Source organism: Sebastes umbrosus, chromosome 13 (genome assembly GCF_015220745.1).
Source record: "Sebastes umbrosus isolate fSebUmb1 chromosome 13, fSebUmb1.pri, whole genome shotgun sequence".
Taxonomy (NCBI): Eukaryota; Metazoa; Chordata; class Actinopteri; order Perciformes; family Sebastidae; genus Sebastes; species Sebastes umbrosus.
The window spans coordinates 447,501-475,000 of NC_051281.1; the positions used below are offsets into that span (position 1 = coordinate 447,501).

At 39.0% G+C, this 27,500-nt stretch overlaps 3 protein-coding genes across 4 annotated transcripts in view; 2 read left to right on the forward strand and 1 right to left on the reverse strand.

Annotated features, from left to right (window-relative positions):
• The window catches only part of tgfbr2l (transforming growth factor beta receptor-like), a 23,697-nt gene extending 22,111 nt beyond the window's left edge, over positions 1–1,586 (reverse strand). Inside the window, exon 1 of the mRNA XM_037788817.1 lies at positions 1,413–1,586. Coding sequence (XP_037644745.1) covers positions 1,413–1,560 — 148 coding nt within the window. The 5' untranslated portion in view covers positions 1,561–1,586. The remainder of the gene's footprint in view (positions 1–1,412) is intronic.
• A 2,755-nt stretch (positions 1,587–4,341) lies between these two features.
• Positions 4,342–13,062, forward strand: si:dkey-69o16.5 (uncharacterized protein LOC100149419 homolog). 2 transcript variants are annotated; one of them, XM_037790529.1, is made up of 8 exons: positions 4,344–4,772; positions 6,734–6,822; positions 8,290–8,364; positions 8,484–8,563; positions 8,888–9,061; positions 11,469–11,528; positions 12,734–12,816; positions 12,900–13,062. In XM_037790529.1, the coding sequence occupies exons 1-8, from the start codon at positions 4,678–4,680 to the stop codon at positions 12,958–12,960; spliced, it is 717 nt and encodes a 238-aa protein (XP_037646457.1). In that variant the 5' UTR covers positions 4,344–4,677; the 3' UTR covers positions 12,961–13,062. The 2 variants fall into 2 exon arrangements, with proteins under 2 accessions (XP_037646458.1, XP_037646457.1); XM_037790530.1 differs by lacking the exon at positions 12,734–12,816 and having other exon boundaries at positions 4,342–4,772.
• An 11,567-nt stretch (positions 13,063–24,629) lies between these two features.
• The window catches only part of LOC119500683 (galactose-specific lectin nattectin-like), a 3,508-nt gene continuing 637 nt past the window's right edge, over positions 24,630–27,500 (forward strand). Inside the window, exons 1-6 of the mRNA XM_037790531.1 lie at positions 24,630–24,715; positions 25,339–25,404; positions 26,254–26,284; positions 26,392–26,471; positions 26,625–26,759; positions 27,389–27,497. Of these exons, the coding sequence (XP_037646459.1) occupies positions 25,339–25,404; positions 26,254–26,284; positions 26,392–26,471; positions 26,625–26,759; positions 27,389–27,497 (421 nt within the window). The 5' untranslated portion in view covers positions 24,630–24,715. The remainder of the gene's footprint in view (positions 24,716–25,338; positions 25,405–26,253; positions 26,285–26,391; positions 26,472–26,624; positions 26,760–27,388; positions 27,498–27,500) is intronic.

A 27,500-nucleotide genomic window follows, 5' to 3' on the forward strand; every position in this document is an offset into this window, starting at 1 on the left:
CTGCATAGAGCTGATAATACTAGTGTACTTTTACTGCATAGAGCTGATAATACTAGTGTACTTTTACTGCATAGAGCTGATAATACTAGTGTACTTTTACTGCATAGAGCTGATAATACTAGTGTACTTTTACTGCATAGAGCTGATAATACTAGTGTACTTTTACTGCATGAAGCTGATAATACTAGTGTACTTTTACTGCATAGAGCTGATAATACTAGTGTACTTTTACTGCATGAAGCTGATAATACTAGTGTACTTTTACTGCATAGAGCTGATAATACTAGTGTACTTTTACTGCATGAAGCTGATAATACTAGTGTACTTTTACTGCATAGAGCTGATAATACTAGTGTACTTTTACTGCATAGAGCTGATAATACTTGTGTACTTTTACTGCATGAAGCTGATAATACTAGTGTACTTTTACTACATGGAGCTGATAATACTAGTGTACTTTTACTGCATAGAGCTGATAATACTAGTGTACTTTTACTACATAGAGCTGATAATACTAGTGTACTTTTACTACATAGAGCTGATAATACTAGTGTACTTTTACTACATAGAGCTGATAATACTAGTGTACTTTTACTGCATGAAGCTGATAATACTAGTGTACTTTTACTGCATGAAGCTGATAATACTAGTGTACTTTTACTGCATGAAGCTGATAATACTAGTGTACTTTTACTACATAGAGCTGATAATACTAGTGTACTTTTACTACATAGAGCTGATAATACTAGTGTACTTTTACTGCATGAAGCTGATAATACTAGTGTACTTTTACTACATGGAGCTGATAATACTAGTGTACTTTTACTGCATAGAGCTGATAATACTAGTGTACTTTTACTACATAGAGCTGATAATACTAGTGTACTTTTACTACATAGAGCTGATAATACTAGTGTACTTTTACTACATAGAGCTGATAATACTAGTGTACTTTTACTACATAGAGCTGATAATACTAGTGTACTTTTACTACATAGAGCTGATAATACTAGTGTACTTTTACTACATAGAGCTGATAATACTAGTGTACTTTTACTACATAGAGCTGATAATACTAGTGTACTTTTACTACATAGAGCTGATAATACTAGTGTACTTTTACTGCATGAAGCTGATAATACTAGTGTACTTTTACTGCATAGAGCTGATAATACTAGTGTACTTTTACTGCATGGATCTGATAATACTAGTGTACTTTTACTGCATGGATCTGAGAATACTAGTGTACTTTACTACTGATACTTTAACTACATGAGGCTGATAGTATGCTGGAGTACTTCTACTTAGTTGTAGTGGTACTTGTCCTTCCATCCCTCTCTGCCTGTAAACCCTCCAGCAGAGAGAGGAGCCCTGAGAACAGAGAGAGGAGTCCGGGCAGCAGCAGCACTCACCGGCTGAGAGGAGGCCGAGGAGCCCGGTCCAAACCGTCCAAACCGTCCAGCACCGAGTCATCATCATCTGAGAGCCGGGGAACAACACAGCAGCTCGGTCCTCGGTCGGTCCTCGGTCCCGGTACCAGCGGAGAGGAGACACTCTCATGTATGAGGAGAGAGAGAGAGAGAGAGAGAGAGTCCAGATGTTTTTCATCCAGATGTGGTTTAGCCCCGCCCCCCCATCACTTTATCTCAACTTTAGGAAGTACTCAGTACTTCTACTGCAGTACAAATACCACACTGGAGAAATACTCACAAGTACCAGTCAGTTAAAGTACAAAAGCAACAAAACCTAAACTTTAAACATCACAAAGAGAACTCACTAGTACTCTTTATGCAGCACAATGCTGCTATATTTTATTATTATTATTATTATTATCATTATTATTATCATTATTATTATTATTATTATTGTCATTATTATTATTATTATTATTATTATCATTATTATTATTATTATTATCATTATTATTATTATTATTATTATTATTATCATTATTATTATTATTATTGTCATTATTATTATTATTATTATTATTATTATTATCATTATTATTATTATTATTATTATTATTATTATCATTATTATCATTATTATTATTATTATTATTATTGTCATTATTATTATTATTATTATTATTATTATCATTATTATTATTATTATTATTATTATTATTATCATTATTATTATTATTATTATTATTATTATTATTATTATCATTATTATCATTATTATTATTATTATTATTATTGTCATTATTATTATTATTATCATTATCATTATCATTATTATTATTATTATTATTGTCATTATTATTATTATTATTATTATTATTATTATTATTATTATTATCATTACTATTATTTTTATTATTATTATTATTATTTGTTTATTTGTTAATTTATTTATTTATTTATTTTGCACAATTTAAGACTTTACAACATAACAAAAAATAAATGAATAATATAAAGTGCAGTGCCTCCACCTAGAGACCAGATTAATATAAAGAAATAATATGACCACATAATAGTGATAACAAACAATTAGGACAAGATATATATAATAACAACAATAACAATACAGTACATATATAAAAAAGACAAGTTTGTGTGTGTGTTGCGTGGAAGTGTATGGTTAGTGTTTGTAATTATTATTATTATCATTATTATCATTACAGAATAAAAATACACAAATATTAGCACTCAAAGTATCATTTATAATATATATATATATATATATATATATATATATATATATATATAAAATATATATGAAAGAATCAAAATAAATTAATAAATAAATAAATGACTCGAGTATGTCATTAAATATAGCAAAAATAACATTAAAAATAAATGTAACCATTAATTAACTGATAAAATGTGGAAAAATAATTATATTTCTGTTTTAATTTGTGTCTTTATTTATTAACCTTTGCATTAATTCCCTTATTTATTTATTTACTGTTTTGTTTAATTTTCCCTTTAATTTATTTATGTCTTTATTTTTATATTTATTTTTTTAAAGGTATTTATACATTTATTTTTTCCCTTTGCATTTCACCTCTTATTTATTTCCCCAAACTTATTTATTTCTGTATTCTTTTCTTTTTACATTTCTTTCTCACCTGCCAAAATGCAAAGGAAAAAACTTTTTTTTTTTTTAGATAAATGTATAAAAACATAAATAAATACATAAATAAATAAGATGGAAAATTAAACAGAAGAGTAAATCAATAAGGGAATTAATACAAAGATAATACATAAATAAAGAAGCAAATTAAAAACATAAATTTCCATTTTATGTCACATTTTATTCATTAATTAGTGGTTACATTTATTTTTAATATTATTTTTGATTCGTTATTTGCAGCACGGCTGTGTCACACTTAATAAAGCCGATTGAAACAGAGACTAACAGGATTATTCCGGCTCATTAGTCAGATTCTAATGAAACCGGTGATGTGAAGGAGCAGACAGGTGATGAGCTGCTGCCGCCTGGTGGTCACCAGCTGGAACTGCAGTCAGATGACTGAAACACAAAGCAGAACTGAACAGAACAAAAATAAACAATAAAACTAAAAAGATTATTTTCTGAAACATTCAAACCTAACATTTATTTATTTAACTTTTTTATCAGAAAAGTTCTTGTAAATAAAAAAAATCATAAATCAATTTGTAAAATAATAATTCAGCTACTTAATAGTTGGGGTACTATAAATAGTACCACATGATAAAAAAGTACCACATGATAAAAATATTTTTCAGACGTAAAACTAACAATACTACATGATAAAAATATTTTGACTGTATTAAAACTAACAATACCATATGATAAAATATTTTTCAGAAGTAAAAGAAACAATAATGCATGATAAAATATTTGTACTGAATTAAAACTAACAATAATACATGATAAAATATCTTTACTGAATTAAAAATAACAATAATGCATGATCAAAAATATTTTTACTGAATTAAAAATAACAATAATACATGATAAAAATATAGTTACTGAATTAAAAATAACAATACCGCATCATAAAAATATTTTTTACTAAATAAAAATAAACAGTACCCCATGATAAATATATTTTTCAGAAGTAAAACTAATAATAATGCATGATAAAAAATATATTCACTGAATTAAAAAGTAACAATTCAGTTGCTGATTAATTTCTGTTGATCGATTAATTGATTAATTCATCGCAGCTCTACTATATATGCACAATTTAATGTTACATTAAAACTGCATTTACTCTCAATTATTGTATTTATCCTTTCTATTATTTTATTATTTGTTTATGATGACATGGAAATTTGTTTTGATTAATAAAGTTTTATGGAAAAAGTTGTGATGATGCTTTTATTCTGAAAGAATTGTGCCGGAAGTACTAGTCAGCTGTCTGCCGGTGGAAAACAGACAAAACGAAACTAAAGTTTAGATGAAGTTTTAGATTCTGTTAAACTAAACTTGAAGTAGAGAAATTAACCCGAAGTCTGGTGCAGCGACAGAGAGACAGATAGTCTGGCTGCTGCTGCAGTCAGAGCTGCTGTCTGCTGGGCCGGAACAGTGTTATCAGCATCAGGTGATTACAGCGGGTTTACAGCCCGTCAGAGAGCTGCAGGTAGCCGGACTCTGGACTCCGGACTCTGGACTGCTGGTGCAGGTTCTGTGCAGCTGATCAGAGTCAGTGTGTGAGTCTGTGTGTGTTCCTGTCCAGAGATGAAGAAGAGACTCCTGCTAGTGTCCAACTCCACTCTGCACGGCAGCGGCTACCTGGAGCACTGTCAGCAGCACATCACATGCTTCTTCGGAAAGTAAGTTAACTGTCATTCATTCAGTCAAGGATCGCAGGAGGCGCGTAAAAGGCACTTAAAATGGTGCGTAAAAGGCGCGTAGAAGGCACTTAAAATGGTGCGTAAAATGTGCGTAAAAGGCGCGTAAAAGGCACTTAAAATGGTGCGTAAAAGGCACCTAAAATGGTGCGTTAAAGGCGCGTAAAAGGCACCTAAAATGGTGCGTTAAAGGCGCGTAAAAGGCACCGAAAATGGTGCGTAAAAGATGCGTACAAGGTGCGCATTCCTGCAATATAACTCTGACACTACCTGGACAGGTTTCCATTATAAAGATAAAAGCTTTACTGAGGCTGTTATATTATATGTATAAACTGGGGAAAAAAAGTTCGTAAACTTCTCCCTCACTGTTAAAACAAGGCTTGTCATCATTGAAGGCCATCTCAATGCAGTGAGATATCAGGATGAGATTCTGCAGCCAGTGGCGATCCCATATCTCCACAATCTGGGACCTAACTTCATCCTCCAAGAAACAACGCCCCCCCCACAGAGCCAGGGTTATCACAGACTACCTCCACAATGTGGGAGGAGAGAGAATGGAACGGCCTCCAAGAGTCCACACCTCAACCCAATTCAACACTTGTGGGATCAGCTTGGGCGTGCTGTACGTGTTAGAGTGACCAACACAACCACGCTGGCTGACCTGCAACCAATCCTGGTTGAGGAATGGAACGCCATCCCACAGCAACGTGTGACCAGGTTGGTGACCAGCATGAGGAGGAGGTGCCAGGCTGTTGTGGCTGCGTATGGATCTTCCACCGCTACTGAGGCTCCTGACGGTGTATTAAATGAATAAAGTTTAAAATTGCCAATATGTCTTGTTTGTTCCTTGTTACTGATAGAGAGTTCAATCATCCAATCCACCAAACAACTCAAAACAAGAGTCATTACCAACAGGAGAATACACTGTTTACCATTGACGGAGCATTTTGGAACATTTTTCTTGGGCGCTCCCCACATCATCAGCTGTGCTGCTCATCCCACAAATGCATGATCCATAAATAATCACACAAGTGCTAGTAACAACAACAGAAAACACAAGTTTCCGAACTTTTTCCCCCCAGTTTATATATATATATATATATATATATTAGATGTTGCCTTGTTATGTTCCAGTCCAGTTTGTTTTTAATCACTACATAGTATAATTTATAAATTTGTGTGCAAGTATAACTTACCTGTGGTCAAATATGGAGGACAGAACCTGCCAAAATAAAAAATAAATGACTCGAATAAGTAAATGAATAAATAAGTCATTAAATGTAGCAAAAATAATATTAAAACTATATGTAGCCATTAATTATTATTTGTTTTTGGCATAATGAGGCAGAAATGCATAAAGAAATGTAAAAAGAAAATACAGAAATAAATAAGTTTGGGGAAATAAATAAGGGTTGAAATGCAAAGGGAAAATCATGAATACATAAATAAATAAACACATAAATAAATGTATAAATAGATAAATAAATACATTTAAAAATAAAAAAAATAAATGCAAAAACTAAATATTTTATTCAAATAAAATGTAATAAAATATATAAATGAATAATTAAATAAATATAATTAAAAATAAATAATTACATTTAAAATAAATATAAAAAATAAATGCAAAAATAAATAAATACATTTAAAATAAATATAAAATAAATAAATGTATAAATACATAAATAAATACATTTAAAATAAATAAATTATTAAAAAAATAATAAAAATAAGTATATAAAAAAAATAAAAGGGAAAATGAAACAGAAGAGAAAATAAATAAATAAAGAAGTGAACTTATCTTAGTCGCTGCAGGGTCTTTGGGAGGTTTCACTCCTGAGTTTGGTGTGAACAGACTTCTGATTATTCTTCATCATCATGTTTCTATAATAAAATCTTATCTGATATTAATAAAGACAGTTTGTGTTTTCTGTGTGTTTCAGAGATGTAAAGAGAGTTCTGTTTGTTCCGTACGCTCTCCATGACAGAGACGCCTACACCAAGACTGCCAGGGACAAGTTTAAGACTCTGGGTACGTCTCTCTCTTAAGTCTCTCTCTGTGTGTCTCATTATCAATATCAGGACATATTATTTATATCAATATTACTAAATATACAAATATTACTATTACAGCAAAATATACACAGCTGACCAGCCTGACATTATCGGAAACTATAACTATATTTTCTATAAATATTCAAAGTATTTCTTATTGAGCTCCTATATATATATATTCTATGTATTTTGAATAGTATATGACTAGGTATTTTGCTGTGTATTCTTTATTTATTTTCTCATGTGTTTTTTTCTGTATTTTTGTATTTGTATTTTGGATGTTTTGTCTGTATTTTCTGTATGTTTTTCTATGTATTTGTATTTATTTTTTTAATATTTTCTTATTTTTTTTTCTCTTTGGTTTTGGCATTTTTTTGGTATGTATTTCTGTATTTGCATGTATATATTTGAGTTGATGGTTGAGTATCTTTTTTAATCCAATACAACAGCCCTAATATAATAACCTCATTATAAAACAGTTCAACCACACCTCTGTAAACTGATATGAATTATATTATGTTATAACCTCCATGACACAAATGTCACAACACAGCTAGACGACTTAGACTTTGCTGATGACCTGGCTTTGCTGTCTCACAGCCGACAACAGATGCAAGAAAAGACAACAATACTGGCAGACACATCATCACAAATAGGTCTCAACATCCATAAAGGAAAAAGTAAAGTCCTCAAGGTCAACACAACCAGTGAAGACTCAGTGACCTTGGAGGGAACAGCACTGGAAGAAGTAGAAGCCTTTACATACCTCGGTAGTGTCATCAATAAACAGGGCGGAACGGATGCAGATGTCAGAGCCAGAATCGGCAAGGCAAGGGCTTCATTCATACAACTAAAGAACATCTGGAGCTCCAAAGAAATCAGCCGGCGGACAAAGCTCAGACTCTTCAACTCCAACATTAAACCAATACTCTATGGTTCAGAGACGTGGAGGACAACAAAGACCACAACAACAAAAGTACAAACATTCATAAACAACTGCCTGAGGCGCATCTTAAACATCCACTGGCCGGATACCATCAGTAACAATGATCTTTGGCAAAGAACAGGTCAAAAACCTGTTGAAGAAGAGATCAGGAGAAGGAGATGGGGATGGATTGGCCACACACTCCGGAAACCCGGTACCAGCATCACCAGGCAGGCCCTTAGATGGAACCCACAAGGCAAAAGAAGGAGAGGCCGGCCCAAGAACACCTGGCGCAGGGACCTTGACACGGACATCACACAGAGCGGGCTGACATGGAAACAACTGGAGAGGAAAGCCCAGGACAAAAGACTCTGGCGGACTGTGGTCAACGGCCTATGCTCCACAAAGGAGCGAAAGGCTTTGAAAAAAAACCTCCATGAAGGGCGATACTGTGTGTTACAGGACTGCAGTAACTGACTGTACCTAATAAAGTGGTTCATGTGTTTTTGGCCCCTGCAGGTTACGAGGTGGACGGCATCCACGAGGCCTCGGACCCCGTCGACGCCGTGCGGAAGGCTGAGGGCATTTTTATAGGTGAGGGAGGGTTGATGGTTCGATGGTTATTACTAGACTATGGACAGAATATATTATGCAAATATATAATCTAGATAATCCTGTCCTGTAGATAATAGATATTAATGTGTTTTTTGCAGGAGGAGGAAACACGTTCCGGCTGCTGAAGAGTCTCTATGACAACCAGGTGGTGGCAGAGATCAGGAGGAGAGTACTGGAGGTGAACCACAACACTGAAACCTGAAACCTGTCTGACACATCAGCTCATTACACATTTATGTGTCTGTATCTGCGTACACGTCAGCCCAGAAATGTTTAGAAACAGAGACATCGACTACGTTTACATGCACAAAATATTCAGTTTATTTTGCTCTTATTCTGAAAAAGACATTATTCCTAATAACATGCATCCCAAACCCCAATCAAATCCACTTTATTGTCATATTTGGAATAATAATGTAATATTAGTGTGCATGTAAACATCGTCACTATTCTAGTAAACAATAATAACCAGCTACTGTACGTCCCCCCCCTCCCGGTCCAGGACGGCGTCCCCTACATGGGCTCCAGCGCCGGCACCAACGTGGCCACCGTCAGCATCAACACCACCAACGACATGCCCATCGTCTACCCGCCGTCCTTCAACGCCATCGGCCTCGTCCCCTTCAACATCAACCCGCATTACCTGGACACCGACCGCAACAGCCGCCACATGGGGGTGAGTCACAAAACCGCCGTCTCCGTTTAATGAGAGCAGACTTTAGAGGACAAATAGGTACGTTTAGAGAGTTGCTGCACTGCTGCACAATGAGTACTTTTACTGCTGTACAGTGAGTACTTTTACTGCTGCACAATGAGTACTTTTACTGCTGTACAGTGAGTACTTTTACTGCTGCACAATGAGTACTTTTACTGCTGTACAATGAGTACTTTTACTGCTGTACAATGAGTACTTTTACTGCTGCACAATGAGTACTTTTACTGCTGCACAATGAGTACTTTTACTGCTGTACGATGAGTACTTTTACTGCTGTACGATGAGTACTTTTACTGTTGTACAATGAGTACTTTTACTGCTGTACAATGAGTACTTTTACTGCTGTACAATGAGTACTTTTACTGCTGTACAGTGAGTACTTTTACTGCTGTACAATGAGTACTTTTACTGCTGTACAATGAGTACTTTTACTGTTGTACAATGAGTACTTTTACTGCTGTACAATGAGTACTTTTACTGCTGTACAATGAGTACTTTTACTGCTGTACAGTGAGTACTTTTACTGCTGTACAATGAGTACTTTTACTGCTGTACGATGAGTACTTTTACTGCTGTACGATGAGTACTTTTACTGTTGTACAATGAGTACTTTTACTGCTGTACAATGAGTACTTTTACTGCTGTACAATGAGTACTTTTACTGCTGTACAGTGAGTACTTTTACTGCTGTACAATGAGTACTTTTACTGCTGTACGATGAGTACTTTTACTGTTGTACAATGAGTACTTTTACTGCTGTACAATGAGTACTTTTACTGCTGTACAATGAGTACTTTTACTGCTGTACAGTGAGTACTTTTACTGCTGTACAATGAGTACTTTTACTGCTGCACAATGAGTACTTTTACTGCTGTACAATGAGTACTTTTACTGTTGTACAATGAGTACTTTTACTGCTGTACAATGAGTACTTTTACTGCATGAGGCTGACAATACTGCTGTATATTTACTGCACAATGAGTACTTTTACTTTCGCAATACGTTTTTTTACTGCATGAAGCTGAGAAGACTTCTGTAGTTTTACCGCACAATGAGAATGCTGCTGCACATTTACTACTTACTACTGGTACATTTTACTGATAGTACATTTACTTGAGTAGGATCTTGACTGCGGGACTTGTACTTGTACTGGAGTACTTCTGCGTTCTTGTATTGGTGTTTCCTCACTTAGAGAGGCTCAGTAACAACAGGGAGGACTTTAATACTGATGGAAACTGTACTGTGTAGATAAGGATGCAGTAAAACACGGAGAATCTCAACGTTGTACTCTTTGTGTAGCCTGCTGATTGGTGGATTACTGTCCGTATCAGTTACGCTCCTTTTATCAGTCCCCCGGGTCACATAAGAGCCAGGTCTGTGATGACAGACTTCATGTCAGCAGCTGTGAAGTATTTAAAGTGTAACGTCGTAGTAAACAACGACTAGCTCGATGTTCCTCTCCTGCCGGAGGAAGTTATTCAACATGTGAAGCTGTGCAAACTGCCGAGGTCGACAAAAGCAAACGCAGCGTCAGCAAACTCAAATAAAGCTCCTGATGTTTTGACAGTTAGGAGGTTTTTACGGTTCACAGTCTGAATATTTTATGAACGGGAGCCTCGACAGTACAAACCAGCCGTCCCGTGATTCTCTGCTGACTCAGAATCCTGTCTAGACACGATATTATCTCAGTAATTACTCAAACATGATGGGCGTTTTACAACAGATTTATTGTAATTAGCTGCTAATAATCATTTTCATTATCAATTAATTAATTTTTTAGAGCCTGAGGTGACATTGAGGTGGCGCATAGACTCATCTGAGTCTGTGTGGAGGTAGAAGGAAGTTACCACTTTTATTGTGGTAGTCTGAGTAACGTGACGTCATATCCGTTCCGTATCCGTCAACCAAAACAAACCTCAGAAAGTCTAAAACGTTGGAGTGTCGTCGTGGATACGACCTGCACCCTCCCATGTTAAATCCAGCGTGGTAAACACTACACATCCAGTAAAGGATGGAAACACTTTGGGTTTCACACATTGACAGGAAACGCAGAGCTAGACAGAGCAGAGCTAAAGCTGCACATTAACTCTGTCACGGACAGGAAACGTCATCGTATCGTTACTGCAGAACTTGCCTTCATGTTTCATCAGTTTTCTTCAGTATCACAGTGATCCAGTGAGAGTAGTCTGTACATCCACTGCAGACAGGAGCTGATCCCAGGTCAGTCAGCTCTCTGAAATGGAGACACACATTACAAAAAATGTAAACAAGTATAGACCAAAAAAACGGGGCTCCATGGTAACGTTATACTTCCTGTTTGCATCCTCCAAAGCATTATGGGAATTGTTGTTTTGTTGCTCTTGTGCAGGAGACCAGAGAGCAGAGGATCACCCAGTACCATGAGGAACCTGATACTCCATGTGTCCTGGTAAGATGGGACTTTATCCTTCATTTCACTTGTAAATCCAAACTAGGGATGCACCGATACCACTTTATCTCAGACCGAGTACCAGTTCTTACATTTGGGTACTCTCCGATACCGAGTACCGATACGACTACTTCTCTGTGCCTAAAGAGCCTCGTTAACAGCCAGCTGGAGGGTGTGAGCGACACACGGCAGGCTGGGGAGTCCCGCATACGAGGCGGTGCGCCGCCACCGGCTCTAGGTCGGCTTGGAAAGGCTTGGGGTGAAGGCGGCTCTCGACCGCAGCTTTACAGCGCTCCCCGCCTGGACCTCGCCGTACCGTGACAGGGCTCCATGCTCCCGGTGCGACTGTCGACCGGGGTGGACTGTCCTCAGTGCGCCTCGACCGCGTTGTGTTGCGGCCCACATAAAAGGCGCCAGGGGTCAGCGGCGATGTTGGCAACCCACCCGACCCGTCATAGGGTGCAAGCAAAACCCCGTGGCGCAATGAAAGTGAGGGCCGGTGCGCGCCGGCTGAGGTGGGATCCCGTTCCCCAGCGGGGTCGGGCGCACCACCGGCCCGTTTCGCCTGCACCGTCGGGAAGGTGGAGCGTGAGCGATAGGACCCTAAAGATGGTGGCGAGAAGGCTACAAGCCTACTGTACGGGCAACGGACAGTGACCCCTCCCTACCAGAGAACCTCAACACCTTTTACTCTCGGTTTGAGATTACAGACAACAGAGCAGCACAAACGCGGGAACTGCCTTCCACCAACCGGGCGCTGCAGCTGACCGCAGACAGCATGAAGATACTGGTATTGGGTATCGGTGCATCCCTAATCCAAATTCAATTCTATCTCCATGTTTACCTGTAAATTCAGTATAATGTACATTTCTACTACACTTTTGCGTTTGCTTCCATTATTTAAGATCAAGTTTAGATATTAAAATCAATAGTTAAGATCAGGGTAAGAAAACCGTTGTAGGGCTTAAATAAAGAAAAATGAAGGAATGTGATGGTTAGGAAACCCCAACAGGAAACTGGTGAGGAGGGGTGATGTGTCTACAGGGTTAGGGTAAGAACATCAGGGTAAGCCAATCAGAGGCAGAGTTGGGCGGATCATGACTTCACCGTGGTAGGAAAGAAAATATTGCAACCTGGGAGACCTGCTAGCTTTAGCCTCAGTCTGTTAGCATGATACCGTGACTAGTAATGCTGTGCATTGTCAGGGTCTGAGGGAGGGCTCCCTGCTGCTGGTGGAGGGGAACAAAGCCACACTACTGGGAACCACCAAGGCCAGACTTTTCAGCAGGTCAGTCCACTGAGAACCTGAGATCACACCAGTAACACCAGTTAACGACTGTCACAATGATGTGCTTTAATTGTGTGTTTTAGGGGAAAGCCCTCAGTGGAGTACGACCCAGGTAGTGACCTCAGCTACCTGCTGACACATTGACCAATCAGAGGGGAACAGGACATGAAGGTCTCACCCTTTCAACATGGTTGACAGAATATTGTTCTGGTCAAAACTGAATAAACATGTTAACGTGTCTGTGAATATGTTTTCTGACTTTACTCAAGTTTGTTACTCGCTGCCGTCGCCGCCACTCTCTCTCTTTTTCTTGCTTCACCACTCATTTCCCGCGTGCACACACATTCGACTCTTACAACAACTGCTCTAGAGAGAGACATTTGCGTTTTTACATCAGCCACCGGAGTTCTTCCACACGCTTGGCACACGGGAGAAGCTTCAGTTGGTTGCAATCTGCAACCTCACCGCCAGATCCTACACACTGCTCCTTTGAGTCATATTTTTAATGCAGGTGTTGGTGGATCTTGTTGGGTCTCTAAACGAAGGTGTACGGTCTAAGACCTGCTCTTTATATAAAGCGTCTTGAGATAACTTCTGTTGTGATTTGATGCTATACAAAAATAAATTGAATTGAATTGAATACTTGTAATGGATTATATCAGCCTCAAACAATCTTGTCATTTTAACTTCACGTGGTGTTACTGGTAAAGTCAGGGGTGGACTTTACCATTAGTAGAGGTATACAATTGCCTGTGGCCCCTAACTAACGGCGTCCCTAACAGATATAGATTTATTATAACTAGGGATGCACCGATACTGTGCTCATGTACTCGTACTCGCAAAATGGCTCCGATACAACGGCACCGATACCACTTTACGATGGTGCGCCCGAACCCGCTGGGCCGGGATCCCACCTCAACCGGCCCTCACTTTCATTGCGCCACGGAGTTTTGCTTACAACCTCTGACTCGCGCGTGCGCTAGACTCCTTGGTCCGTGTTTCAAGACGGGTCGGGTGGGTTGCCGACAACGCCACAGACCCTTGGCGCCTTTTATGTGGGCCGAGCCCCGATCTAGATGCACGACGTGGTCGGGGCGCACTGAAAAACAGTGCGCCCCGGTCGACAGTCGCACCGGGAGCAGGGAGCCCCGTCCGGACGGGGAGCGCTGTAAAGCTGCGGTCGCGAGCCACCTTCGCCCCAAGCCTTTCCAAGCCGACCTAGAGCCGGTGGCGGCGCACCGCCTCGTATGCGGGACTCCCCAGCCTGCCGTGTGTCGCTCACACCCTCCAGCTGGCTGTTAACGAGGGTCTTTAGGCACAGAGAAGTACTCGTATTGGTACTCGGTATCGGAGAGTACCCAAATGTAAGTACTTGTACTCGTACTTGTACTTGTCTGAAAAAAAGTGATATTGGTGCATCCCTAATTTAAACGTTTCAATATAAAATATATAAAATTCTGTACTATTCTAACTTGTGAAAAGCCCTCAAAGCAAACTTCCTTTATCATTGTCAGTGTGTACGTAGTATCCAGCCTCCTCCTTCACCCACTGAGCGAGTCAAACCAAGTCATTTGCCTGCAGGGACGCATTTCTGTGTAATTGAGTTTGACCTTCAAAGTTGACAAACTAAAAATACACAGGACAGAATGTTCTAGTTGAAAATAATTACAGACTATGAGCGCGTCTGGGAAAAGCCTGGCATCATTCACTTTCAGGGTGAAGTGAAGGGCAAATTAAGTTCTTGCAAATTAAGGTGAGCTAAGGTGAAAAATCATGCAATTTAACATTTCCATATTCATCAGCAAACATACATGTATGTCTCTGTGAACAAGGTTGAAAATCCTGGCATCAGTGATCCCCTCACAAGATAGTCTCTAGTTGTATCAGGTAGGCACTGACAATCGACCTACTTGAACAACGGCCCTGAGAGCTCAACGCATTGCAAATTAAGAAAACACATGCATAGACACAACACAAGCAAATGAAAAAACATCTTCATCAACTTCACGACGCACAAAAACATCAATTTGACGACATATGCGCAGACTAGTGAGACTAGAATAACCCCAACCTCATGGTTGTACGCCTCCGCCAACCACTCAAGTTACCGTTTACATCCATGTCTGTCCAAAATGTCACCACTCAACACGTTCTCATCCCAAGCATCCAACACAAGCAAATGAAGGAACATCTTCAACAACTTGACGACACTTGCGCAGCATTTAGAAAACATCTTCACCAACTAATCACTTTTTAGCGTCTCCTGGAAACAGTTTCCGTTGTGGTGTAGGCTTCTCTATTTTCAACGCTTTGTCTAAATGGTGCACATTTTGTCAAATTGATGTTTTTCGTGTGTCGTCAAGTTGGTGAAGATGCGTCCTCATTTGTACGTGTTGTGTTCATTTGCATGTGAACTCTCACTGCCTCTGTATAATTGCCACTTTAGTATGAGGAAATTTTGTCTGGTGCCAACCTGTCACTCAGAGTTTTTTAATAATACTTTGGCATTTCTGAGACACACCCATCTGTTAACCCTCTGACACCTGAGGGATCGCGAGTGATCCTGACCCACTTTACTGTCTTTCAGAGCCTCTAGCAGGTTCAGTTTTAGAGCTACAGTGAAGGTACAGATATCATTTGAAACTAAAACCTAAGGAACACACAGGTACCAACCATGTCATGTTAGCTTGTTGGGAAGGAGGCTAAATAACGCTACAAAGTTAGGCTACATTTTGGCGAGGAAAAACTGGCATGGCCAATTTCCCTTGACCTCTGACTTCAAGATATGTGAATGTAAATGGGTTCTATGGGTACCCCACGAGTCTCCCCTTTACAGACATGCCCACTTTATGATAATCACATGCAGTTATTTCAATGCAGTATAAATGTGTTATTGTCTCCTATTCTAAAATGGTGTGTTTGAATATTTCTGCATGCTGGGGTCCCGTATCACTGTAAAGCTGAGACTCTTGTGGATCCAATGAGCCCAACTGTATTCATGTGTGATGATGTTAGTCCCCATAGGAGACATTTCATTGACCTCACTGTATAAAATGACCTGTGGTGACCTCTAGGATAATCACAGCCTCATGAAACTTTACAGCCACAAACTAGAGACCTAGAGCATTCAGAGGATGGATGGATCAGACTAGAGACCTAGAGCATTCAGAGGATGGATGGATCAGACTAGAGACCTAGAGCATTCAGAGGATGGATGGATCAGACTAGAGACCTAGAGCATTCAGAGGATGGATGGATCAAACTAGAGACCTAGAGCATTCAGAGGATGGATGGATCAGACTAGAGACCTAGAGCATTCAGAGGATGGATGGATCAAACTAGAGACCTAGAGCATTCAGAGGATGGATGGATGGCTCAAACTAGAGACCTAGAGCATTCAGAGGATGGATGGATCAAACTAGAGACCTAGAGCATTCAGAGGATGGATGGCCTTCCTAGCTAGATTAACAATAAGGGGGTTTCTGAGCAGTTTACACAACACAAGTACTCGCCATCTAATCGCAGGAAAATGCAATTCTTGCAGAAATCTCCAAATGTCAAAGGTTTTGATCCCAAATCACAGCATGTCTTTTTCTATGGTGTTCCTCAAGGTCTTGGTGTCTCAATGTGGTATTTTGGAGGGATTATTGATAATTTCTATCAATTCTCCAGTGGTAAAAAAATGGTTAAATTTAGCACCAAATCTGTGCAACAAATGGTATCAACACAAAGATTGCTGCAACAACTTATGTGACATAATAGAGCATAGGGATGACCATCAGATACTTCTATCATAATGTTCGAAGCCCTTAAACACTTTACCAACTTCTTTTAATTAATTAATTCATGTTTATTTCTGATTTATGACTAGACCCACGGCCTCAGACTTGGAGGTACTGACTCTCAATCTGACCGCTTCACACTCGGCTGCAAGCCGCCCCAGTGCTGCTGAAGGTCACGGTCTGATGAAGGCAACAGAACCACATCATCTGCAAAGAGCAGAGATGCAATTCTGAGGTCCCCAAACCGGAAACTCCCCCCCTCCCGGGGCTGCACCATGAGATACTGTCCATGAAAATCACAAACAGAATCGGTGACAAGGGACAACCCTGGCGAGGCCAACACCCACCGGAAACGTGTTTGACTCTGTGCCGAGTATACGGACACAGCTTTCACTTTGGTTATATAAGGACCGGATGGCACATAGCAATGACCCCTGTACCCCATATTCCCGCAGTACCCCCCACAGGACTCCCCAGGGGACACGGTCGTAAGCCTTCTCTAAGTCCACAAAACACATGTAGACTGGATGGGCAAACTCCCATGACCCCTCTAACAGCCCTGTGAGGGTAAAGATCTGGTCCACTTGTACACGGCCAGGATGGAATCCGCATTGTTCCTCCTGGATCTGAGGTTTGACTATCGGTCGGGGAGGCTGAGCAGTGTGATAATTGGGACACACCATTTTTAAAAACGGGACAACCGGAATTCCTTCTCTTTAGTCTCCCCGAACTCCTCCCACCAAGGTTTTTGCTTTGGTCTCTGCTGCAGCTGCAGCCCTTCTAGCGAACCGGTACCTGTCTGCTGTTTCCAGAGAGCCCTGTGCCAACCAAGCCCAAAACGCCTCCTTCTCCAGCTTGATGGCCTCCTTCACTGCTGATGTCCACCAACAGGTTGCCACCACAACTCCTAGCTGCCGCTTCCACAATGGAGGTTTTGACCTCCATGTCCACTCGGATTCCATGTCCCTAGCCTCCCCCAGGATGCGTGAAAAATTCTTTTGAAGGTGGGAGTTGAAGACTTTCGTACAGGTGCCTCAGCCAGACGTTCCCAGTTCACCCTCACTACACACGTTTGGGTTATTCTCATAATATTACAACTTTCTTTCTCGTAAAGGTATGATTTTATTCTTGTAATATTACGACTTTTTTTCTCTCGTAAAGTTACGACTTTTTTCTTGTAATATTGTAAACAATGTTGTGCTCTAAACAATTTAACTATGAACACATTGGTTGTATAGCTATAGATGGTGACGACACGGCAAAAAAAGTCACACCCACAAAGGTTGGTCAATGAGACGGGGTCGGTGTTTCAAGACGGGTCAGGTGGATTTCCGCCTCGAACTGAGGACAGTCCGCCCCGGTTGACAGTAAGGCCGGGAGCAGGGAGAGAGCGTGCAGTCAACACTGTGGCTTGCTGGCCTACTGTAATGACCATGGCCCTCTGTGTACTTTGTAGTCAACATGACACTGATTATTATTAGGTTAATTAAGTGAGATTGTAAGCATTCATTATGTTAAATTAAATAAGATAATTAGGCTATTATAAAATAGAACCATAATAATTGAGGCTGATATTAAAGGTGTGGCAGCAGCATCTTGACACTTTGAGGTTATCCCATCCCAGATATTACAGCACTCTGATTATTAACTATAAAAGAGTAGAAATTTTATATTTGTGAAAGTCATCAGCTTGTTCTTCATCTCTGAGTCGGTCACCGCCTCAGACAAAGGTAATATTTCACCTATTTTAACTTCATCTATTTTTATTTTAGATTTATTTTTTAATAATTTATTCTGTGTTCACAGTTCAGAAAAATGTATTCATAGAGGACATTTTACATTTTGAGAAATATTTTGTGTATTTAATAATTAGTATTATAACTATGAATAAATCTATCAAATATTATACTATACTAATTATCTATTATACTATACTTTGCTATATTGTACCCATACTATATCATATTACATCAGATATTCTATTCTATGTTATATTGCTGTACTATATGATATATTATGTCTTATTATTTTTACAACATTTCACCATATACTATATCTCATATCCCATACTATATCATAATTTTCTATTGTGTATTCCATTCTTATTGTAGTGATATAGCGGTAGGTGAGTCTATGTCGGGCCCGGTTTGTTTCGTGCCGCCTCATGAACGACTCTTTCTTATCTTCTATATATTATCGTAGAATTAACAATTCTATTGTTTTGGGTTTAAAGTATTCAGTTAATGTTCCTCTATGAAACTCTCATCCTAATGAAGTTTCTTATTGTCTCAATCAGCACCAATGCTTGTCCATCATTGTCCATGCTTGTTCCTCCTCCAGGAGGGCTTCTGGATGTGGGCTGATTGATCCAGGTTGGACTACACAGGCTGGTATCCAACTGGGCCGGATAACTTTGCAAAGAAGCAGCACCGTCTGGAGATGAATAAAGGTAAAAAAAATACATTTTAAACCTTGTCTTCTAAATAATGCCTGTAAAGTCGTATGCTGCAGTCTGAAAGATAAAAAGTTAGACATTAAATGTAAAGTAATCATTGGTTGGAAACTCTATCTACAGGAACCTACTGGAACGACAGGAAGTGTACTGCAATACGTTCTTACGTGTGCTCCAAAGACTTGCCTTGTTGTGACCGCAACCACTGAGGCCTTCCACCGTCATGATGTCGTCTCACTACAGCTCAATTATAATCTCAATTATTGATTCACTTTCAGTTTGATCAGCAAACACAAGCCGCTCGCTGCATGATTCATTCTCACTTTGTTTATTATCTGACGAGTTATGAAAACAGTTTTAAAATTAGAAGGAAACTGACTCACTGACCTGGAGTTTATTCTGGACAACTGATGATGGTGATTGTTGCAAGGTGAGGTGCAGGAGAGTAAGGTGAAAAGTCACGAAGAGAAATCATCACACTGGCAGGTAAGTATGCTTGAAAAATAAGGCAGACTTTTATTTTCAGTCTGTAAAAATTCCATCAAACAAAGGAAAAAACACATGGAGGGAAAATCATCCTCTGCATTCAGTTACACTGCTCACCACATGCCTGGTGCTGCTCTTTTTTACCACTCTCTTTTTCAAACTCTACTTTCACACATGGTCATATAACCTAACAGCCCGCCTTTCCAGTTCAAACTGGCTTATCAGGCGAATGCTGCCATCAGCTCAGACTGGAGACACCTGCAGTAAGAACCTGGGAAATCAGAGCACACCTGATTACACTTGGAGCCACTCAGTCCCTGTCAGTCAATTAACCCCTTAACTACCCACATAAGGAAAAACAAAGATAACTGTGATCAACCCCACTTGGCTTTACCAAACAGTTACTGAGGGAGTTGTTGCGTCCTCACAGTGATTGAAAAGGGATCAAACATTGACGTCTGTAAACACAAAAGAGAATCAGCTCAAAATGTTTCTACTATGGTCAGTTCAGAAACGTATAAATATAAGTCAAACACTTCAGTTATATACGTGAATATACCTGTAGTTTATACAGACAAAAATAAATCAGTAATTGGACTTTAATCTAGTAAATAAGACAAAATTAAATACAGATGATATTTAAATACTAAAAACACCTTTTCCATTTTAGTTATCTGAATATTGTCCGTTAGTTAACAGCTTCACACAATCAGTTCCCGCTGAATTGATAAAAACATTAAAACTTAAATGCACTCATTTGCTTTCTCTCTGAGAGTTAGATGTTCAGATCGATACCACTCTTTAGTCTGTACGCTGAATATGAAGCTACGTCGAATAGACTGTTAGCTTAGCTTAGCATAAAGACTGGAAACAGCCAGCTAAAAGGTCCAAATCCACCTACCGGACATGAGTGGTGACGATCTTCTCATCCAAAATGTTGAACAAGTCCTTTAACCAAAACTGAGGTAAATAGAAAATAAAAGTCCATATTTTGTCATAACTTTCTGTGATACAAGAGGAGAATGAACAACTGTAACAACACTTATCGATTTCTTGGGTTTTTACTTTCAAAATGTTTCAAACTTGTGTGATTTTCTCTCTATTGAGCTGATTTCCTTTATTATATAATCAACTAAGCATTCAAAAATAAAAGACATTCCGTCAAACACAGCGTCTGGTTCTGATTTATTCACTTTTGTTTTCCAAAGTGATAAATAATTAATATAATTTTTTTTAATTAAATAATTAAGTTATTAATTTATTCTAAGTGTAATGTAAGTTATTAATAATAATAATTTGAATGTTAATGATATAAATGAAGCTTCAAACTATTCGGTGCAGCCCTACTTCGTCACATCTTGATGATTACTATCAGCTGAGCATGTTGTCTTGTTCGTCTCCGAAACAGTCTGTTTTTCTTTTTGTCCCTGTCAAATATGTGTCCATTATGTAAACCTACAGACTGTCTGAATGAACACCATTGCTGTAGCCAATTTGTTTACTTTAATTACGTATCACATTTTCATCACACCTGTCGTGCCACACTCTTTGAGAACCACTGGTGTAAATGCTGCGAATCTGTCACCAAGTTGGTGAAGACGTATCTTCATTTTCTTGTGTTGTTTCTATTTGCATGTTTTCTTAATTAGCAGGGCATTGAGCTCCCAGGGCCACTTTGGTATGAGGACACGTTGTCTTGTGCCAGCCTGTCACGCAAAGTTAATGATATAAATTTGGCTTTCACAAGTTTCAACACACACCCAAACACAGTATGTACAATATTTAGTTTTAATAACACTAATTATAAGATCAACTGTGTCATGTGAATGCAATCTTGGCAACTGCAAATGGAAAATCTATTAAAGGAATAATTTGGGAAATATACGCTGACATGTTTTTTTCAACATGTTGAGTTACAGTAGATGAGAAGTTTGATACAACTCTCATATCAGTCCGTTAAAACAGCCCATTCTCATTCACAGAGAGCCAAATACCGAGGCTTTGTCACGGCCGTCGGCATTCGGTGCCGCCGCACAAGGTACCCTTTACTGCAGGTATGAAACACACCAGGTGTTCCTTTAACTATAATGTAAACCCATCCGGTGCAACAGTAAACGCTCCGAGAAGAGACGGCAGGAGTGACTGTGGTGACGTAGTTTTAGGAGCAAATAGACACACACCGGATGGGCTGGAGGGGAGCTGGATGGGTCCAACAAACACAAGGCTTTCATCCAGGAGGACGCTTTTCTGTCCATGCGTTAAGTTTCACTTTCACGTTTCAATCAGCTGTTTGTTCATGTCCCGCATTCACAATGTTCAGTGTCATTTTCACTGTACAAACAGCAGTCTTAATCCCAATCATGTAGTTCTTTCCTAAACCTAACTATAGTGATTTTGTTGCCGGTATGTGACAGGTTGGGATGAGAATGTGTTGGTTAAACATGAAGCTGGAGCATCGACTGCCTGAGTCAATCCCCCGGTAAAACCACAACTTGTTGTTTCTGCACTTCAGTTTTTCTACAAATTAAACAAACAACATATAACATGTTAATCGGTGAGGTATAGACGTGCTGGTAGTTGTTAACCAAAATTACAGGTGTGAAACCTCCCCCAGACCTGGTCCGGACCAAACAGCCAAACCTTGGTCCGACCAAAGGAGGTGGTCTCGATTTTGGATGATTTCTTGTGTGAAAACATTTTTTTGGACTGTTCCGATCAATTACAGCAGTGGTTGTCAAAGTGTGTTGCATGACAGGTGGGGCGGGCGTGAGTGAGGGGAAAATGTGATGCAGAATTAATGTTTTGACGTTAGATTCTTTTTCACGGCGGAACAGTAAACAAATTGGCAATAGCAATGGTGTTCATTCAGACAGAGGTTTACAGAATGGACAGATATAGGGACAAAAAGAAAAAAGAACGATGCTTCGGAAACAAACAAGACAACGTGCTTAGCTGACGGTAATCAAAGAAAATATGACAAATAACTATCGCAGTGCGATGAGTTCTCAGGACCACCGTACAAGTGATTCTGATGTAGCTTTGCAGATACTTGTTTTTGGGTGTGTCTCCAAACCTTTTAAAACCAAACTAACCACCCAACTATGGATTCAACCAGTCACACCTGTTTTATGTGTTGATAGTTTCTATAATTAAGTTTGAGTGACAGGCTAGCACAAGAGAACATGTCCTCATACCAAAGTGGCAATTATACGTTGGCCCTGAGAGCTCAACGCACTGCAAATTAAGAAAGCACATGCAAGTAAATCAGGGATGCAAACACATATATGGTGAAAAAAGAGAGCGTTACCTGAAGTTGAAAAAAAACTATGCAAAATAGTAAGGTCATATAACCATGTGACAAAGGCCTGTGCTATATGCTTGAATAAACAGGAAATTCCACAAGTATCTGGAGCATCCAGCCAGTGGAAAAAAGTAGCCAGCTAGGGGGGTCGGGGGGGCATGGCCCCTTGGTGAAACATTTTAGCCATAAAAGTCCAAATTTGGTTCCTCTGGCACATTCTAATACCAATATTCCATCATATTTATCTGATCTTAATTAGTGCATATTTTAATGAGTTTCCCTGCCTGATTGTAAACATGTAGCAAATTGTTATAAAGAGAAACAAAGTCTGTAAAAAGCTATTGATATTTAATTCATTCATTTATTCCTGAATGATCAGAATGTTTGTGATTTAGAATCATTAGACCTTATTTATTTTCTATTTAATATATCCTCGCAACAACGTAGTCGGGGATATGTAGCGCTCGCGTGTCCGTCCGTTCATTTGTGTGTCACACTTTCGTTTCCGGAGCCGAAATCGGAAAACTGTTTAACGTAGGAACTTCAAATTTGGTATGATGGTTGACAGTGTGGTCTAGTTGTGCCTTTTGGGGGTTAGAAGTCCAGGGTGCCCAAAATATTTGAAATTTTTTTGACTTCAATTTTGTTTCCGGAGTAGAACTCAAAAACTATTTCATTAAAGAACAGCATGTATTATCTAACAAAATATTCTGCTTCAATCCATATCTGTTGGAGAAAACGACGTAGGTGATGACGACATAACGTAGGTATAACGACAAGACATATGTGGCTGCTACAGGACGTAGGGGATGATGACATGATGTAGATGGTGACGACAGACAGGATGTAGATGGTGATGACAACAGGAGGCAAGTGACGACGAGGGAATGTAGCTGTGACGACAGGACATATGTTAGTGGGACATAGGTAATAATGATGGGACGTATGTGATGACCACACGATATAGGTAATAACGATGGGACGTATGTGGTGACTACAGGAAGTAGGTGAAGACGACGGGACGTAGGTGATGAGGACAACAACATTTGCCTCTGAGATGTAGTAGAGAAGAAGTATATAGCAGCAGAAAATAGAAATAGTCAAGTAAAGTACAAGTAAGTCAAAGCTATACTTATGTAGCCTACTTGAGTAAATACATATTATATGATATAACAGATATAATATAACTCCCACAGGATTTGTTGAGACTGTGGTGGGTTGATCTTGGATCCTCTAGTGGGGTCTTGGGGCATGCTTTTTTATAAATCTTGCACATTTTGTTAAATTCATCAATCTGGTGCACTTTAAGAGCAAAGTTAAGATGCTAGATCTATGAAGAACTTTGTGAACCCCTTGCACTAAGAACAGTCCATCCAGGTTCAAGGGGACAGCGAGCACTTCACAGCCTCGGGAGGCGGTGAGGTCCAGGCGAGTGTTGCTGCATGCCACCTTCATCCCGCCCCTTTCAAAGCCTCCCTAGAGCTGGTCGTGGTTCACCGCCACAGAGGAAACGCACCCAGACATTGAGATGTGTGAAAATATTTCCGGTTCATTATGAAGCTGATCTAGAAACACATTAACTCTTACAGTGTAATTATAAGGTCCCTGTGTACTTTGTTCACATGAGGACACTGATTAGCCAATTAAGTGAGACGGTAAGCGCTCATATGGTTTAATTATACATTATACATAGGCTATTAAATAATGAATTATAATAATGGAGGCTGTTAGTAAAGTTGTGGCTGCAGTATCTTGTCATCGTTTTCATATTTCAAATGTTTCAGCAGTCTGGTCAACTATAAAAAGAGTGGAGATTTTTATCTGTGACAGACATCAGCTTGATCTTCCTCTCTGTGTCGGTCACCACCTCAGACAAAGGTAATATTTCACCTGTTATATTCTATTATCAGAACTTCATCTGTTGTTATTTTGTGTCATCAAGATTTATTTTTAATAATTTATCTCGTGTTCACAGTTCAAACAAAATGTATTCATAGAGGACATTTTATATTATATTATATGAGAAAACTTTGACATTTTAAATATTAGTTTAATGCTGTTGATACATCTATCGAATATATCAAATATGCTATACCTATTATCTATTATACTACACGTTACTACTGTAGTAGTATACCATATTATATTGTATTATATTTCATATCCCGTACTATATCATAATTTAACATTCATAGTATGTTAACATGTTACAGTTTTATGCTCGTTACGTTTCGTTCACCCGCAGCTAGTGAAGCGCCCCATGACCAACTCTTTCTTATCTTAAATACATTATTGTAGAATTAGCAATAATTTTGTTTTGGGTTTGAAGAATTCAGTTAACGATAGTTTAATACTGAAACAAGCCAAAACTAAAATCCTCTCATATATGAGGCTGTAACTAGCAGGATATTTTTGATATTTGATAAATTGTTTAAGTTGTTAATTGCAATTATTTCTTTGGACTCTCGTTCATGCAGTATATTGACTTTGTGTTTCCACAGATGGCATCCGGTTTTCAGATTGCTTTGTTGCTCTGTTTGGCCAGCGGGCTGCTGACTGCAGAAAGTGTAAGTAAAAAATTACACAAATATTATTTTTTAAAAACCCTATACTGTATATGTGTTGCACATGCAACCCGGTCTCATACCCAACACGTCACGTACCGCAGCCGGGTCAGTTGCCCTCACCGCCTGACACTGACGCACCGGGGAACCCTTTAGCGTCTGTATGTGAAGCACCAGGCTTTCAACTAAATCCGATGTAAACCCATCCGCGTCGTTATTAGACGGTCAGTGCAACTGATGTAGTTCAAATCGCGAGAAAGTCTGCATAGAAGATGGATGGACGGGTCAAACGAACAAAGGACTTTCACTAAGGAGACCGTTGTTCATGTCTTGTGTGAAACCAAGTCAAACGTTGTGGTATTTTACTCTAGTTTTGTTATGTAACTTCTGGACTTTACTTACGCTAGTAACATAACAAGCGTCGTGATTTCACATAACAGACATACGTATTTTAACCCAAACCAAGATCTTTTCATAAGCCTAACCAAGGACTTTTGTTGCTTAGTAAACCTACGTTAGAAGTTTATTTTGAAAAGACACTGTATGTATGTAACGAGCTGAAACTTGACACAGCGTCCCTGAGTCCAAAACTGAGGTTAGAGGGGTACCTAGAGCGTCACAGTTTGAAGGAGAGGGCCACTGACCAAGCGTCGGTATTTGACAAGTTGGGAGTGAGAATGTGTTGCACATGCAGGATGTAGTATAATGCAGGGGTTTCCCAGCCTGGAGGACTATGACAGTGATTAAATCATTTTACTAATAGTTATAGTTGCTATGGTAATGTAATTAGAAGGCTCGTGTAAACTTTAAAAATATTGTGACTGATTCAAGGACGTCTTTTTGTGATCACAGTGTTGTGAAGAAAAGAAACCCTGTTGCGCAGGTCAGTACAGTATCTCTGACTTGGTGGATTGCTCTCATTGTATTTTGCTTGTTTGTTCATATAGAGTCTAACTTTCTCTCCTTTCCATCATGGCGGTTGTTTTGTAGCTTGCCCTCCTGGTTGGACCCAGTTTGGCGATCGCTGTTTCATGTTCCACATCAGGGGAAAGGCTTGGCACGAAGCAGAGGTACAGCAGTTCTATTATCATAAGAAATGTTTGTTGCTAAAAGGATATTAGTGGTGGAAGAAGTAATAAGATATTACGGTGGTGACTTTTACAAATGTTCCCACTTACCTATGGAACTCTCATATTAATGAAGTTTCTTATTGTCTCAATCAGCGTGACTGCCTGAGCATGGATGGGAATCTGGCTTCGGTCCACTCAGTGAAGGAACATGACTTTCTCAGAGACTACGTCTACAGAGTGTCCTATTCGTACAGATATATCTGGCTAGGAGGCCATGATGCAGTGAAGGTGAGACTTTTATCATCACAGGATGAGATGTCGTTTGTCTCTCGAGCTGTTGAGAAAATGTATTTTGAAGAAAGAAAAGACAAATGGAAAAAAGGTCAATTCAAATAAAAAAGTTAAAAAAAAGGAAGATTTTCTACACAGAAAATGTAACAGGGTTATTCAGTGTTCACCAAATGAAATTTAAGACCTTTTGATTACCACAGAGAATGAGATTTAATATCTTTATCACGGCCACACCAGTCGGGACAATAGGGCTGACAATTACTTTTTAAAGTACATGAATTTATTGAGCTCTTCCCAGTTGTATATAACAATACTTCCTAGTAATATAACTAATCAATTAATGTGACCTGGACCCAGATCAGTTTCATAAACTTGAGAGGTGTATAATGTCTCCTGACAGCCTGCAGTCCCATAAACAAACAAAACAGAGAAAATATTCAAGACCTTTGTACGTTAAATTTATGATGAATATATATGAAGAATAATCTTAAAGTTAGACCTGTTGTGGAAGGTTTGTTTGAATGCCAAACAACCATCAAAATGCCAGATTTTTTAGTGGAGTTTGGATTTCTAAGTAAAAACAACTTTTAATTTCACTTTGACTTTAACCGATCTTCCTCCTCCAGGAGGGCTTCTGGATGTGGGCTGATGGATCCAAGTTTAACTACACACGCTGGGCTACAGGTGTGCCTAATAACCTGAAAAAAGAGGACTGTCTGGAGATGAACTATGCAGGTA

Excerpts from the sequence above, each read along its gene's own strand:
- si:dkey-69o16.5 (XM_037790529.1), top strand. The coding sequence starts at position 4,678 with ATGAAGAAGAGACTCCTGCTAGTGTCCAACTCCACTCTGCACGGCAGC. Across the intron at positions 4,773-6,733 it reads ATCACATGCTTCTTCGGAAA|AGATGTAAAGAGAGTTCTGT; the intron begins GTAAGTTAACTG and ends TGTGTGTTTCAG. Across the intron at positions 9,062-11,468 it reads GCAACAGCCGCCACATGGGG|GAGACCAGAGAGCAGAGGAT; the intron begins GTGAGTCACAAA and ends GCTCTTGTGCAG.